The 18160-nt window shown below is 45.2% G+C and overlaps 1 protein-coding gene across 2 annotated transcripts in view; it reads left to right on the forward strand.

The window, feature by feature from the left end:
• Positions 1-18160, forward strand: part of LOC145358212 (neutrophil cytosol factor 2-like) — a 154297-nt gene that overhangs the window by 54553 nt on the left and 81584 nt on the right. For both annotated transcript variants that reach the window (XM_080212022.1, XM_080212023.1), the window contains exon 4: positions 15462-15596. In XM_080212022.1, the coding sequence (XP_080068148.1) occupies positions 15462-15596 (135 nt within the window). The remainder of the gene's footprint in view (positions 1-15461; positions 15597-18160) is intronic.

Raw genomic sequence — 18160 nt, forward strand, 5'->3', positions numbered from 1 at the left:
AAATTCAATCCCCCTACCAATAAACGCCAAGACACCGTACGCCTTCTTGACAACCTTATCTACTTGATTCCCAACTTTCAGGGATCTATGTACACACACACCTAGATCCCTCTGTTCATCCACACTATTCAAAGTCCTCCCGTTAGCCCTATACTCGACACATCTGTTGCTCCTACCAAAGTGAATTACCTCACACTTCTCCGCATTAAATTCCATCCGCCACCTCTCGGCCCAGCTCTGCAACCTATCTAAGTCTCCCTGCAGACTATGACACCCTTCCTCACAATCTACCACACCTCCAACTTTGGTGTCATCAGCAAATTTACTAATCCACCCAACTATACCCTCATCCAGATCATTAATAAAAATTACAAACAACAGTGGCCCCAAAACAGATCCCTGAGGCACACCACTCGTAACTGCACTCCATGATGAATATTTACCATCCACCACCACCCTCTGTCTCCTATCTGATAGCCAATTCCTGATCCAACTTCCTAGATTACCCACAATCCCATACATCTGCATTTTCTGCATAAGCCTACCATGGTGAACCTTATCGAACGCCTTACTAAAATCCATGTATACCACGTCAACTGCCTTACCCCCATCCACCTCTTTGGTCACCTTCTCAAAAAACTCAATAAGGTTAGTAAGGCACGACCTACCTGCTACAAAACCATGCTGACTATTTCTAATCAATTCATTACACTCCAAATAACTATAAATCCTATCCCTAATAATTTTTTCTAAAACCTTGCCCACAACAGAAGTAAGACTCACCGGTCTATAATTCCCGGCAAAGTCTCTGTTCCCCTTCTTAAACAATGGGACAACATTCGCTATCCTCCAATCCTCCGGGACTACACCAGAGACCAATGACGACCTGAAGATCTGAGCCAGAGGCTCTGCAATCACCTCTCTAGCCTCCCAGAGAATCCTAGGGTAGATCCCATCCGGACCAGGGGACTTATCTATTTTCAGCCCCTCAAGAATTTCCAGCACATCCTCTTTATCAACCGTAATACTTTCTATTTTACACCCCTGCAACCCAATGTCCTCCTCAGCTATATTCATGTCCCCCTGCGTGAACACCGAAGAGAAATATTGGTTCAATACTTCTCCAATCTCCTCCGGTTCCACACACAACTTCCCCCTGCTGTCTGTAACTGGCCCTAATCTTGCCCTGACCAACCTTCTGTTCTTGACATACTTATAGAACGCCTTAGGATTCTCCTTAATCCTATCAGCCAAAGTCTTCTCATGTCCTCTTTTAGCCCTTCTCAACTCACTCTTCAACTCCCTCCTAGCCAATCTAAAGCTTTCTAGTGCACTATCTGAGCCCTCCAATCTCATCCGAACATAAGCCTCCTTTTTCTTTTTAACCATCGACTCAACTCTTTTAGTGCACCACGGTTCCCTAGATCTACCAAATCCACCATGCCTGACAGGGACATACCTATCAAGGACTCGCAGTAGCTGCTCCTTGAAAAAATTCCACATTTCAGATGTTCCCAGTCCCTGCAATCCCTAATCCAATCCATGCTTCCTAATTCACTCCTGATAGCCTCATAATCGCCCTTACCCCAGCTAAAATTGCTGACCCGAGGTTCACGCCTATCTCTTCCCATCACTAAGGTGAACGTAACCGAATTGTGGTCACTATCACCAAAATGCACACCAACTTCCAAGTCTAGCACCTGGTCTGGCTCATTTCCCAGCACCAAATCCAATATAGCCTCACCTCTAGTTGGCCTGTCTACATACTGAGACAAAAAACCTTCCTGCACGCTTTGTACAAACACTGACCCCTCTAGCGAGCTAGAACTATAGCAACTCCAATCAATATTCGTAAAGTTAAAGTCCCCCATAACAATTACCCTATTACTTTCACTCCTAACCAGGATTGTCTCCGCAATCCTTTCCTCAACCTCTCTAGAACTTTTAGGAGGTCTATAAAAGACTCCCAACAGGGTGACCTCTCCTCTCCTATTTCTAATCTCCGCCCATACTACCTCAACTGACAAGTCCTCATCAAACTTTCTCTCCGACACTGTGATACAGTCCTTGACTAGCAATGCTACCCCACCCCCCCTTCTACCTTCTTCTCTACTCCGACTAAAGCATTTGTACCCCGGAACCTGCAACATCCATTCCTGACCCTGCTCTATCCAAGTCTCAGAAATGGCCACAACATCAAAGTCCCAGGTACTGATCCACGCTGCAAGTTCATCCACTTTATTGCGAATACTCCTCGCATTAAAGTACACGCATTTCAAACCCTGCTCCGCCCCACCCCCACTATGCCGTGCCTTGCATTCCCCAACTATGCCCCCCTCACTTTCACCCCCTTTCCTCACTATCCCTCCCCCCCTCCGAATCAGTTTAAACCTTCCTGCATCGCTTTTGCAAATTTACCCCCCAGGATATTGATTCCCCTCTGGTTCAGGTGTAGACCATCCCTCTTATAGAGGTCCCACCTTCCCCAGAATGAGCCCCAATTGCTCAAGTACCTGAACCCCTCCCTCCTGCACCATCCCCTCAGCCACGAGTTCAAACTTTCCCTCTCCCTATTCCTCTCTAATCTATCCCGTGGCACAGGCAAGAGTCCAGATATAACTACTCTTTCTGACTTCGCCTTGAGTTTCCATCCCAACTCCATAAATCTTTGCTTAATATCCCCTTCCCTTAATCTCCCTATGTCATGTGTCCCCACATGAACTATAACTTGGGGTTGATCTCCCTCTCCCCTAAGAGTCCTGAATACTCTGTCCGATACATCCTGGACCCCAGCCCCTGGTAGGCAACACACCAGCCCAGAGTCCCTACCCTTACCTCCAACTCTCCTATCCGTCCCCATAACCGTGGAGTCCCCAATCACGAGGCCCAATCTCTTACCCCTAACCACCTGAGGCTTGCCAATAGGCTCACCCCCAGAGACCTGCTCCCTTTGGCTATCCCCAGTTGATTTCTCCTCAACTGTAGCCTCCAGGACCGAGAACCTATTTTGGAGGGGAACAGCCCCAGGGGATTGTCCCCCCAACTGCTTTTTGCCCCTCTTCCTGGCAGTGACCCAAGACTTATTCCTAGGAGTGACTATCTCCTTATAACTCCTTTCTATGTCCTGCTCCACTTCCCGAATTATACGGAGCTCCTCTAATTCCCCTTCCAGCTCCTTTACACGCTCCTCCAGAAACTGCAATCTAACATACTTCCCACAAGTAAAATCACCTGAAACACTGTGGGAGTCCCTCACTACATACATTGTTGTTTAGACACCACACACCAGCAATGAGACCACACACCAGCAACGATACCACACACCAGCAATGAGACCACACACCAGCAATGAGACCACACACCAGCAATGAGACCACACACCAGCAACGATACCACACACCAGCAACGATACCACACACCAGCAACGATACCACACACCAGCAACGACACCACACACCAGCAACGATACCACACACCAGCAACGACACCACACACCAGCAACGATACCACACACCAGCAACGATACCACACACCAGCAACGATACCACACACCAGCAACGATACCACACACCAGCAACGACACCACACACCAGCAACGACACCACATACCAGCAACGAGACCACACACCAGCAACGACACCACATACCAGCAACGATACCACACACCAGCAACGATACCACACACCAGCAACGACACCACACACCAGCAACGATACCACACACCAGCAACGATACCACATACCAGCAACGATACCACATACCAGCAACGACACCACACACCAGCAACGACACCACACACCAGCAACGATACCACACACCAGCAACGATACCACACACCAGCAACGATACCACACACCAGCAACGATACCACACACCAGCAACGATACCACACACCAGCAACGATACCACACACCAGCAACGACACCACACACCAGCAACGACACCACACACCAGCAACGATACCACACACCAGCAACGATACCACACACCAGCAACGACACCACATACCAGCAACGATACCACATACCAGCAACGATACCACACACCAGCAACGATACCACATACCAGCAACGATACCACATACCAGCAACGATACCACACACCAGCAACGATACCACACACCAGCAACGATACCACATACCAGCAACGATACCACATACCAGCAACGATACCACACACCAGCAACGATACCACATACCAGCAACGATACCACACACCAGCAACGAGACCACACACCAGCAACGAGACCACATACCAGCAACGACACCACACACCAGCAACGATACCACACACCAGCAACGAGACCACACACCAGCAACGAGACCACACACCAGCAACGAGACCACATACCAGCAACGACACCACACACCAGCAACGATACCACACACCAGCAACGATACCACACACCAGCAACGATACCACACACCAGCAACGATACCACATACCAGCAACGATACCACACACCAGCAACAATACCACATACCAGCAACGATACCACACACCAGCAACGATACCACACACCAGCAACGATACCACATACCAGCAACAATACCACACACCAGCAACGATACCACACACCAGCAACGACACCACACACCAGCAACGAGACCACATACCAGCAACGAGACCACACACCAGCAACGAGACCACATACCAGCAACGATACCACACACCAGCAACGATACCACATACCAGCAACGATACCACACACCAGCAACGAGACCACACACCAGCAACGATACCACACACCAGCAACGATACCACACACCAGCAACGAGACCACACACCAGCAACGACACCACACACCAGCAACGACATCACACACCAGCAACGAGACCACACACCAGCAACGACACCACACACCAGCAACGACACCACACACCAGCAACGACACCACACACCAGCAACGATACCACACACCAGCAACGATACCACATACCAGCAACGATACCACACACCAGCAACGAGACCACACACCAGCAACGATACCACATACCAGCAACGAGACCACACACCAGCAACGAGACCACACACCAGCAACGATACCACACACCAGCAACGATACCACACACCAGCAACGATACCACACACCAGCAACGATACCACATACCAGCAACGATACCACACACCAGCAACGAGACCACACACCAGCAACGATACCACATACCAGCAACGAGACCACACACCAGCAACGAGACCACACACCAGCAACGACACCACACACCAGCAACGACACCACACACCAGCAACGATACCACACACCAGCAACAACATCACACACCAGCAACGAGACCACACACCAGCAACGACACCACACACCAGCAACGATACCACACACCAGCAACGATACCACATACCAGCAACGACACCACATACCAGCACTACTGGCAGGATCCTGAAGGGACTTGTATTTGGTTGAAGTTTGGCTTTGCTCTGGGGCTGTCCTGTGGGCAGACCTGAGTTACACATCTGGATACTTCCTGAGTAAGGCTATGTAATCTTCTGCGGAGTGGTGGTCCCTGAAGTCAGTCGAACTGGTGTGAGTGTCCACTTGCATTGGGATACCTTCCAACTCAGATATTCCACTTGCAGCATTTTCCAATGATAAGGCCAGCTGTAGCACCTGTTAGAAATCCAGATGAGCTTCAGCCATTTTTGAATAGCTACGTTTTAATCGCACATACCAATCATATTGATTTGATGGCAAGACAGTGAAAAGTATTGTACTTGTGCACTATACAGACAAAATATCCCATTCATTGAGTAAAAGGGGAAAAAGAAATGAAAGTGTGCAGAATATAGTGATGCAGTTATAGATAGGATGCAGTGAAAGATCAGCTTAATATATGGTAGGACCATTCAAGAGCTTGAGACAGCAGCTGTTCTAGAGTCAGTTGGTACATCTTCAGATTTTTGTTTGTATCTTTTTCCCAACCGAAGAATGTGGAAGAGTATGTCCGGGGTCCTTGATTATGCTGGATCTCCTATGGCTATCCCTCTTTCAAACAGGTATACCGTTTTGGATACTCTTGAGGAGAGCCTCTTGGGGGAAAATACTAGCAGCATCCAGGCCTGTGGCACCACATCTGGCTCTGCTGTAGAGACAGTCGAGTGAAGAGCAAGTGAGAAGTAGTAATAGGGAACTCATTAGTTAGAGGCACAGACAAGCATTTCTATGGCTGCGATCGAGACTCAAGGATGATGTGTTGCCTTCCTGATGCCAGGATCAAGGACATCTCTGAGCAGCTGCCGGACATTCTGAAGGGAGAGGGAGAGCAGCCAGAGGTCATTGGCATCAATGACATAAATAGGAAAAGGGATGAAATCCTGAAGCGTGAATATAGAGAATTAGGCAGAAGGCTAAAGTGCAGGACCTTGAAGGTAGTAATTTCTGGACTACTGCTGGTGCCTTGTGTGAGAGTAGGAATTGGATGATTAGGCAGATGAATGTGTGGCTTGAGAGCTGGTGTGGGGAGGCGGTGCAGGATTTAGATTTGTGGATCATTGGGATCTCTTCTGGGACAGGGATGACCTGTTCAGGTGGAATGGGTTACCCCTGAACTGGAGGGGGATTAATATCCTGGCAGAGAGATTTGCTAGAGCCACAGGAGGGTTGCGGGGGGGGGAGAGACCCAAAGCAGTAGGAAGACAAGAGGAGGTTGAGAACAGCATAGAAGCTAGAGAGTACAATAAATAGTAAAGGCAGTGTCAATAATCCGAGTACTAGATAGATCAGGCAAAAGCAGAGCAGAGAGCAAGGGATGTCCAAATTAAACTGCGTTAATTTCAATGCAAGAGGCCTGACGGGTAAGGCAGATGAACTCTGCATGGAACTGGGATATTATAGTACTGTTCAAACCTGGGTGTTTTAACCTCTAGCAAATAAGGACACAAAGTCAACTTTAAATACTTAAACACAATTTCCTTTATTCTGTAGCTACTTAAACCACAGTAAAAACTTGCAATACATAAACCAAATACTCACTATCTGTTACTTTACTAACTTAAGGTTCATTTCCACTTGTAATTAAAACCTGGCCGTGATTTTGTTGTCACATTGAATCAGTTCTTTGTTCTCTTCCCCTTCCAGATGTTATCTCTCCTTATGAGCCTGGTTCCCGGGTTCTTCACACTGCCTCTCGAAACAAGCTCTTTATGTTAGCAGAGTTCAAGCCCCAAAAGTTCCTTGGTAATCAGCCAATGAATTGATCAGAAGCCCAATTGCATCATTCGATTCCGCCAATCAAATCCAACCACAGTATCATTCGTCACTTCAGGCCTCATCATCTCGGTGAATATTGTTTACATTCCAATACCCAGCTCAGGAACACTGGCTCCCAAAATTCTGTTCACAACTCATCCCTGCGAAGGACAAGCTATTGAATCTGACTCCTTCTGTCCTTTGACAAATTCCAAGCCACTGGCCACATGGAAAACACAGTAAGAAGTCTCACAACACCAGGTTAAAGTCCAACAGGTTTATTTGGTAGCAAATGCCACTAGCATTCGGAGCGCTGCTCCTTTGTCAGGTGAGTGGGGAGTTCTGATCACAGACAGGGCACACACTCAGTTTACAGAATACTGATTAGAATGTGAGTCTTTACAGCGAATCAAGGCTTAAAGGTACAGACAATGTGAGTGGAGAGAGAATTAAGCATAGGTTAAAGAGATGTGTATTGTCTCCAGATAGGACAGTTAGTGAGATTTTACAAACCCAGGCAAGTCACGGGGGTTACAGATAGTGTGACATGAACCCAAGATCCCGGTTGAGGCTGTCCTCATGTGTGCGGAACTTGGCTATCAGTTTCTGTTCGGTGACTCTGCGCTGTCGTGTGTCGTGAAGGCCACCTTGGAGAATGCTTGCCCGAAGATCAGAGACTGAATGCCCGTGACCACTGAAGGTTTTGCCAACAGGAAGGGAACAGTTTTGCCTGGTGATTGTCGAGCGATGTTCATTCATCTGTTATCGTAGCGAATGCATGGTCTCCCCAGTGTACCAAGCCTCGGGACATCCTTTCCTGCAGCGTATCAGGCAGACAGCATTGGCCAAGTTGCAAGAGTATGTACCGTGTACCTGGTGGATGGTATTCTCACGTGTGATGATGGAATCCATGTCGATGATCTGGCATGTCTTGCAGAGGTTGCTGTGGCAGGGTTGTGTGGTATCATGGTTCCTGTTCTCCTGAACCGTATACACAGGATCTGCTCAGATGAGGAGGATCGCAACAGACACCTCCAGACGCTGAAAGATGCCCTCATACGAACAGGATATGGCGCTCGACTCATCGATCGACAATTCCGAAGCATCACAGTGAAAAACCGCACCGACCTCCTCAGAAGACAAACATGGGACACGTCGTCCAGTACTTCCCCGGAGCAGAGAAGCTACAACATCTTCTCCAGAGTCTTCAACATATCATTGATGAATATGAACATCTCGCCAGGGCCATCCCCACACCCCCACTTCTTGCCTTCAAACAACCGCACAACCTCAACAGATCATTGTTCGCAGCAAACTACCCAGCCTTCAGGAGAACAGTGACCTCTTTAACCTATGCTTAATGCTATCTCCTCTCACATTGACTGCACCTTTAAGAACTTGCATTCTAATCAGTATTCTGTAAACTGTGTGTGTGTCTTTACATCCCCCGTTTGTGATCAGAACTCCCCACTCACCTGACAAAGGGTCAAAGGCCCGAAAGCTTTTGCTACCAAATAAACCTGTTGGACTTTAACCTGGTGTTCTGAGACTTCTTACTGTGTTTACCCCAGTCCAACGCTGGCATCTCCACACACATGGAAAATCCCAGCATTGTGGGAAAGAAAGCAACTTTAACCAAAAAGTCAGGTTTGCTTGAATGAAGCTCTTTCAGTATATTAAAATTTAAAACTCCATTCATCCACAATAACTATTACTCAAACATGGCTACGGGAGGGACAAGACTGGCAGCTCAATGTTCTAGGATACAGATGCTATAGGAAAGATAGAACAGAAGATAAAAGAGGAGGGAGAGTTGCGTTTTTGATTCAGGAGAACATCACAGCTGTATTGAGAAGGGACATATCCAAGGGTTCGCCCACTGAGTCTATATGGGTAGAGCTGAGAAATAAGACGGGGGAGATCGCTTTGGTAAGAATTGTACTATAGGCCCCCAAATAGTGGGAAATTGAGGAGCAAATATGGAAGGAGATTACAGATAGTTCCAAGAAAAATAGGGTGGTAATAATAGGGGACTTTAACTTTCCCAGCATTGAATGGGACAGACATCGTATTAGAGGCTTGGATGCAGGGAAATTTGTTGAGTGTATTCGAGAGGAATTTTTCATTCAGTGTGTGGATGGCCCAACTAGGGAGGGGGCAAATCCTGACCTCCTCTTGGGAAATAAGGAAGAGCAGGTGACAGAAGTGTTGGTCAGGGAATCACTTTGGAACCGCAATCATAATTCCATTAGTTTTAAGATAGCTATGGAGAATAATAGGTATGGCCCTAAAGTTAAAATTTTAAATTGGGGCAAGGCCAATTTTGATGGTATCAGACAGGAACTTTCTAAAGTTGATTGGGGACTTTGTTGGCAGGCAAAGGGATGGTTGATAAGTGGGAGGCTTTCGAAAGAGTGTTTAACCAGAGTTCAGAGTGAGCACATTCCTTTCAAAGTGAAGGGCAAGCCTGGTGGACATAGGAAATCCTGGATGACTCGGGATATTGAGGCCCTGGTCAAGAGGAAGAAGGAGGCACATAACATGCATAGACAGCTGAGATCAGATGGATGCCTAGAAGGAAATCAGGAGGGCAAAAATGGGACATGAGATTGCTTTGGTAGATAAGGCAAAGGAAAATTCAAAGAGCTTCTACAAGTACGTAAGGGGCAAAAGAGTAATTGGAGAGAAAGTAGGGTCTCTTAAGGATCAACAAGGTCCTGTATGTGTGGATTCACAAGAGACGGATGAGATCTTAAATGAATATTTCTCATCAGCATTTACTGTTGAGAAACTTGGGGATGTCTTGAGGAATGTAAATGGAGCAGAGGAGGAGGTGCTGGCAGCCTCAAAACACATCAAGGTAGATAAATTCCCAGGACCTGATGAAGTGTATCCCAGGACATTGTGGGAGGTTAGGGAGGAAATTGCAGGCCCCAAGCAGAGATATTAAAATCATCGACAGCCAGAGGTGAGGGGCCTGAAGATTGGAGCGTGGCAAGTGTGCCTTTGTTTAAGAAGAACGGGTTAGGGTTAATGTCTCCTAACGTCTGCAGTGGATAAATTGTTAGAAGGTTTTCTGAGACAGGATCTATGGGCATTTAGAGAGGCAAGAACTGATTAGGGACAGTCAGCATGGCAATTTGAGTGGAAAACCATGTCTCACAAATTTTATTGAGTTTTTTGAAGGAGCAACCAAGAAGGTAGATTGGGCAGTGCAGTTGATGTTGGACTTTAGCAAGACCTTTGACAAGGTACTGCATGGTAGGTTGTTGCATAAGGTTAAATCTCACAGGATCCAGGGTGAGGTAGTTAAATGGATAAAAAATTGGCTTGATGACCGAAGACAGAGGGTGGTTGTAGAGGATTGTTTTTCTAACTGGAGGCCTGTGACCAGCAGTGTGCCTCAGGGAATCGGTGCTGGGTCCACTGTTATTTGTCATTTAATGATTTGGATGCGAATTTAGGAAGCACAGTTCATGAGTTTACAGCTGACACCAAGATTGGTAGAATAGCGGACAGTGAAGAAGATTATCTCAGATTGCAATGGGACCTTGATCAGTTGGGCCAATGGGCTGATGAATGGCAGATGGAGTTTAATTTAGATAAATGCAAGGTGATGCATTTTGGTCGATTGAATCAGGGCAGGACTTACTCAGTTAGTGGTAGGGCACTGGGGAGAGTTACAGAACAAAGAGATCTAGGGGTACAGGTTCATAGCTCCTTGAAAGTGGAGTCACAGGTGGACAGAGTGGTGAAGAAGGCATTCGGCATGCTTGGTTTCATCGGTCAGAACATTGGATACAGGAGTTGGGACGTCTTGTTGAAGTTGTACAAGACATTGGTAAGGCCACACTTGGAATACTGTGTGCAATTCTGTCACCCTATTATAGAAAAGATATTATTAAACTAGAAAGAGTGCAGAAAAGATACACTATTCTACCGGGACTGGATGGTTTGCGTTATAAGAGAGGCTGGATAGACTGGGCCTTTTCTCCCTGGAGTGTCCATAGGTCATCTGAGCTCGAAATGTCAGCTCTTTTCTTTCCGTACAGATGCTGCCAGACCTGCTGAGATTTTCCAGTCTCAATTTTGGCTTTAGATTCCAGTATCCGCAGTAATGTTCTTTTATCTAGGGGAAAGTTTTCAGTGGTTATCAAGTGGCACAGGTATTTTTCAAATTTATATTTCATTTGTACATGTTTCACATTATGTTACTCTCTTCATGTTGGCATCATTATTGTTTGTTGAGAGCGGCTTATGATGTGGAGATGCTGGCGTTGGACTGGGTTAAACACAGTGAGAAGTCTCACAACACCAGGTTAAAGTACAACAAGTTTATTTGGTAACAAATGCCACTAGCTTTTGGAACGCTGCTCTTTCTTCAGGTGAATGGGGAGTTCTGATCACAAACGGTGTGTATAACGGCACACACTCAGTTTACAGAATACTGATCAGAATGCAAGTCTTTACAGCGAATCAAGTCTTAAAGGTATTGACACGTCTCTTTAACCTATGCTTAATACTATCTCCACGCACATTGTCTGCGCCTTTAAGACTTGATTCGCTGTAAAGACTCACATTCTAATCAGTATTCTGTAAACTGAGTGTGTGCTTTTATATGCCCTGTCTGTGATCAGAACTCTCCATTCACCTGACGAAGGAGCAGCGTTCCGAAAGCTAGTGGCGTTTACTCTCAAATAAACCTGTTGGACTTTAACCTGGTGTTGTGAGAGCAGCTTAGTCAAAGAACTCAGTGTATTGCTTCATGGTTATCAGGAAATTAGGGGCATTTTCTTTATTGTGGAGGAAACTTTTTTTTTAATGATAACTCTGTTAGAAGTTCATATCAGTGTTGTACTCACCACTTTGTGGGACATGGTTGAACTTGCAGGCTCACCTAGCTGTCCATTCCTTGCATTGTAAAGAACATTGTCTGAGATCGCACTCAATGGGGAAAATTAAAATTTTGGTGATAAACTCAAAGCCCTAAAGGGACTCTTCCAGCCAATACCCAGAGATCAACCCATAACTAGATGATGCTGACACTGTTCTTTAGGTCCTCACTTTCTTACATTAACTGACTGCTCCCACCAGCCTCAGGACACCAGGCCATTCCTCTTCCCTACCTATCCCCATCACTGATTGGCCCTTTCCAGTCCTCAGCCTCGATGCAAGCTGCAATTCTTCAGCGTCTCCTCTTATGTGAGAAACTGCTGACCTCAGACAGACTGCACAAAATCAGTTGTGTGTGTCACCTTTAAATGGATGTGAACTGGGTGTCATTAGATTCTGCTGTGCCACCAAATTTATCCTGACAATAGGGCATAATTTTTAAAAAGTTTTAACATTAATAACGATTCATGGCAAACATATTACAAGTGAGAACTTGTCACAGTGCAGTGTGAGGTAGGCCATTGACTTGTACTCTGCATTTGAACTTGCCATTTGCAAATAGAAATTTTGATCCCCTCTTGAACTTGTTGCCTCATATTCCACACTCTCCATAAAATCCAACTGCTCCACCACCCCCACTCACCATTGGGAACCTGTCACTTTGCTTGTATTCAAATTGTTTTAAGGAATTTGTGAGATAGTTATTCAGATAAAATGTATTTTATGTGTTTATAAATAGAGGCTGTCTTTGTGAGTGTGAGAGGTGACAGAGATCCAGTTCACTGATGACAAACAATATTGATGCCACACCTGGAACAGCTTGAATTTGTATTGGGAATCCCATTTGACTTTCTCATGAGAACAACATTACACTCAGGAGAAAATCATGTTGATTTATGTAAGGAATAATTTAGTTTGTGTGGTTTGGAAATGAGTCAAATATGGATACTTGGGTTTTTAACAAAACATTGCTATGGAAGCTTTCCATTTTTATTTTGGAAAGGACATTGAGCCCAAAGAGGAGTGACAGATATTAGGCAGTAAATGCCTTGACTATAGACATGATATTGAAATGGGAAAGATTTTAGGTTGAACAGGGCAAGAGAGGTTTAGGATGACAGTTTTGGAAGTTTTGGAAGGAGACAAAGTAAACTGAGGGTTAGATTCGAATTCACTGAAGTGGGACAGAGTAAGGGTAGGAAGGAGAACTCAGTCAGTTCCATTCCCCTGACTCTAATTCCAGACTCCTTCAAGTTTATTTCCCCTTCCAGTTTCTTTTTGAAATCACTGATCATTTCCATTTCCTCATGGGCAGTACATTCCAGGTAACCAGTCACTCATAGACAGTCATACAGCACAGAACCAGGCCTTTTGGCCCACCGTGTCTGTGCCAACTATCAAATACCAGTCTATAAAAATCTCATTTACTCGCACTTGGACCATAGCCTGCTCGTCAAGATGGTTCTTAAATGTTGTGAGAAAAGCTGCCTCCACCATCCTCTCAGACAGCATAATCCATAAAACCACCACCCTCTGGGTGAAAAAAACTTTCCTCAGTTCCCCTCTAAACCACTGACTCCTCACCTTGAATCTATACCCTCTGGTCTTAGACACCTCTGCCATGAGGAAAAGATTCTTATAATCTAGCCTGCCTTTCATAATTTTGTATACCTCTACCAGATCCCCCCTCAGTCTGCACTGCTACAGGAGAAACAAACCCAGTCTCTCCTCATAGATGAAATTTTTCATCCTGGTGAATCCCCTCCGCACCCTCTCCAGTGCAATCACATCCTTCTGATCGTGTGGCAACCAGAACTGCTCACAATACTCCATCTGTGATCTCCGTGGATAGGTTTATGGATGGAAAGGGTTTGGTTTAGGTTAGAGGGTCATTGTTTTTTAACTGGTCGGCGCAACATCGTGGGCCGAAGGGCCTGTTCTGCGCTGTAATGTTCTATGTTCTAACTGATCTTTTGTAAGGTTGTACCAAGACCTCCTTGCCCCTATATTCTATGCCCCGGTTCATGAAGGCAAGCCATTCCATACACCTTCTTCACCATCCTATCTGCCTATGATGCCACCTTCAGGGATCTACAGGCTTGTACACAGAGGTCCATTTACTCCTCAATCCTCCCTCGGGACCTACGATACATTGTGCATATCCTTCCCTTATTAGACCTCCCAAAATACATCACCTCACATCAGGATATCAGGACAAAATTCCATCTGCCATTGCTTAGCCCAATTTACCAGCTGATCAATGTCAGTTTGTGGCCTCAGATTATCATCCTCACCATCAACAACACCACTAATTCTCATGGCACCTGCAAACTTACTAATTATATCTTCTACTTTCACATCCAAGTCATTAATATATATAGAAACACAAGGGTCTCAGTGCTGACCCCTGTGGTACACCACTGGTTACAGGCTTCCAAATGCAAAAGCAACTCCCATTAACAAGCTAATTTTGGATCCAATTTTCAACTTGCTTTGGATCCCATGGAATAGCCTTTTGGACACCTTTCCATGTGGGACCTTGTCAAAGACCTTACTGAGATCCATGTAAACTACATCAACTGCATTATCCTCATGTGTAACAAAGGTTTTTCTTCACATCCTCATCTGCATCGCTCACCCAAAACTTAAATCTATGTCCTGGAGGCATTGTGGCATTAGGAAATGGGAAGAATTCCTCTTATCTTACATAAACTTGTAAGATAACATCTTTTAACACTGATGTCAAATCTATCCACAATTTCCTTTGCTCCAACAAAACAACCCCAGCTTCTCCAACACAAGAAAATTCCTCATCCCTGAAACATTTTGCTATATCGCCAGAACAGTTGATCGTTTGCTGGCTGTAAATAGTGGTGGAGCTGCAGCACCCAGAACAAATGCAAAAGGCAAGGCTGAAATGTTTGGAATAGCTTCAGGCTCTGACCATCATCATTTTTTTTCACATAATAAGTTGTTTTGACTTGGAATATGCACTGGAAGGCAAGTGGAAGCAGGTTCATTAGCAATTCTCACAGCTATGGTGACAGAGTAAGGTGTGTGGGTTCATTCAGATAGCTCTTTCAAAGAATTGGCAGAGGTACAATGGGCTGAGTGGCCTCCGTTGTTCCATTTGAATGTATGTAATTCTACAAAAGCCCATTATATAATGGCTAGTTGTTTTCATTAATGAGACTTCTAATTTCCTGTACTGGGGCAACTCAAATCTTGCCATCAATTTAACAAAATGCAATATCTTTTTTAAACACCAACTCAGTTTCAAGTAAGAATTAAAATTCTTAGATGTGAATCATGTTGCTGTGCATTGTCTCAGAACAAGCTAACTCTTGTTCTTTCCATCATGCCATAGGTTCTGTACAACTTAGCTGCTGTGTACAGCAGACTGGGCCAGTGGATGGAGGCTCAGCAAAGTCTGGAGGATGCTGTGCAATCAAGGGCCCAGGGCAGCAACACTGAACTCGAAAGAGCACTAGACAAGGTGAAAGTAAGTTTGCTCCAATATTTTATTATTAAATAAAGGCAAAATAATGCAGATGTTGGAAATCTGAAATAAAAACAGAAATGCTAGAAAAACTCAGCGAGCCTGACATCATCTGTGGAGACAGAGGGAGTTTTGTGTCCAATATAACTTTTCTTTGAAATTTTAGTTCCTGGAGTTTCTTTTTGTATAATTGACTCAAAACATTTGCTGGCTTTTTTCCAGCATTTTCTGTTTTTATGAGAAATCATACAGCATCTGTGTAAAGCTTAATAAGAGCAAATCTTGAGGGTTTATGTGCTAGGGGCATGAATGGAGCAGAGTTTGTAAGGAGCACCCAGGAGGGTTCTTGAAGTGGTACGTAGATAGTCCAATTAGGAAAGGTTCTGCACTGGTTCTGGTATTGGGCAATGAGCCCACCCAGGGGAGCAGTTTGGGAACACTGACCACAATTTGTAAGCTTTAAGGCACTGATGGATAAAGGTAAGTGTAGGTTACTGGATTTGTGAATAGTGATGAGGGCCGTCAGAGGATACAACAGGATAGATATCGGTTAGAGACTTGGGCAGAGGGGTCGTGGATGGAGTTTAATCCGGACAAATGTGAGGTAATGATATTGGAAGGTCTAATAAGGATAGGAAATATACAGCAAATGGCAGAACCGTTAAGAGTATTGATAGGTAGAGAGATCTGGATGTGCAGGTACACAGTTCATTGTGTGGAGAAGGTAGTCAAAAAGGTATCTGGCATGCTTGCCTTCATCAGCTGGGGTATTGAGTTTAAAAATTGGCAAGTCACGTTGCGGCCTTGTAGAACCTTAGTTAGGCTGCACTTGGAATATAGTGTTCAATTTTAGTAGCTACACTACCAGAAGGATGTGGAGGCTTTGGAGAGTGTACAGAAAAGATCTACCAGGATTTTGCCCTGGTATGGAGAGCATTAGCTATGAGGAGAGGTTGGAGAAACTTGGTTTGTTCTCACTGGAACAAATCAGATTGAGGGGAGACCTGATAGAAGTCTACAAGATTATGAGGGGTTGGACAGAGTGGATAGTCAGAAGCTTTTCCCTAGAGTGGAAGAGTCAATTACTCGGGGGCACAGGTTTAAGGTGCGAGGGGCAAGGTTTAAAGGAGGTGTATAAGGTAAGTTTTTTACACAGAGGGTAATGGGTGCCTGGAACTCACTGCTGGGGGAGGGAGTGGAAGCAGTGACTCTTAAGGGGCTTCTGGATAAATACTCGGATAGGATAGGAATAGAGGGATATGGTCCCGGAAGGGTAGGGGGTATTAGTTCAGTTGGGCAGCATGGTCGGTGCTGGAGGGCCGTTTTCTTTGTTCTTTGTTCAAAGATTGGACTACATCTGGTGCCCTGGAAACTATTGAAGAGAGTGTGCTATAGATTTATCAGAATGAAACCTGGACTCCCAAGGGTTTAATTATGAGGAAAATTTGAACAATCTAGGGTTTGTCTATCATGAAGTACAGAAATTAACATTTCATAGAATCAGAGAAACCCTACAGTGCAGAAAGAGGCCATTGGGCCCATCGAGTCTGCACCGACCACAATCTCACCCAGGCCCCACCCTCATATCCCTACACATTTACCTGCGAATCCCTTTAACCGATGCATCTCAGGACACTAAGAGGCAATCTTAGCATGGCCAATTGGACTGTGGGAGGAAACCAGAGCACCCAGAGGAAACCCACGCAGACACGAGGAGAATGTGCGAACTCCACACAGACAGTGACCCGAGCCGGGAATCGAACCCAAGTCCCTAGAGCTGTGAAGCGGCCGTGCTAACCACTGTGCCACCGTGCCCCCTTTGATCAAAGTTTTCACAAGGAAAGCTAATGGGCTCAATAGAGAGAAATTGTTTCTGCTGGAGGGGTGGAGGTGCATAATCTAAAATTTTGGTGGCATTTTCAGAAATTATATTATGATATTAGGAAACACTTCGACACAAAGTGATCTATCTATCGTCAAGGAAGAAATAACGCGATATCTGGATATAAATTGTCCCATTGGTAAAATGCAGCATGGGTTCATAAAGGGAAGGTCATGTTTGACTAATCTGGTGGAATTCTTTGAGAACATTACATACGCAGTCGACAATAGGAAACCTGTGGATGTGATGTATCTGGATTTCCAGAAGGTATTTGACAAGGTGTTGCACCAAAGACTGCTACATAAGATAAGGGTGCATGATGTTATGGGCGATGTGTTAGTATGGATAGAGGATTGGTTAACAACAGAAAGCAGAGTGGGGATAAATAGAATGGGTGTTTTTCTGGTTGGTGATCAATGACTAGTGGTGTGCCTCAGGGATCAGTGTTGGGACCACAATTGTTTACGATTTACACAGATGATTTGGAGTTGGGACCAAGTGTAGTGTGTCAAAATTCACAGATGAGGCTAAGACGAGCGGCAGAGCAAAGTCTGCAGAGGATGCTGAAAGTCTGCAAAGGGATATAAATAAGTGAGTGGGCGAGGGTCTGGCAGATGGAGTACAATGTTGGTAAATGTGAGGTCATCCATTTTGGTAGGAATAACAACAAAATGGACTATTATTT

The sequence above is a fragment of the Carcharhinus amblyrhynchos genome, chromosome 25, assembly GCF_965287045.1.
Source record: "Carcharhinus amblyrhynchos chromosome 25, sCarAmb.v2.hapA, whole genome shotgun sequence".
In the NCBI taxonomy this organism is placed as follows: Eukaryota; Metazoa; Chordata; class Chondrichthyes; order Carcharhiniformes; family Carcharhinidae; genus Carcharhinus; species Carcharhinus amblyrhynchos.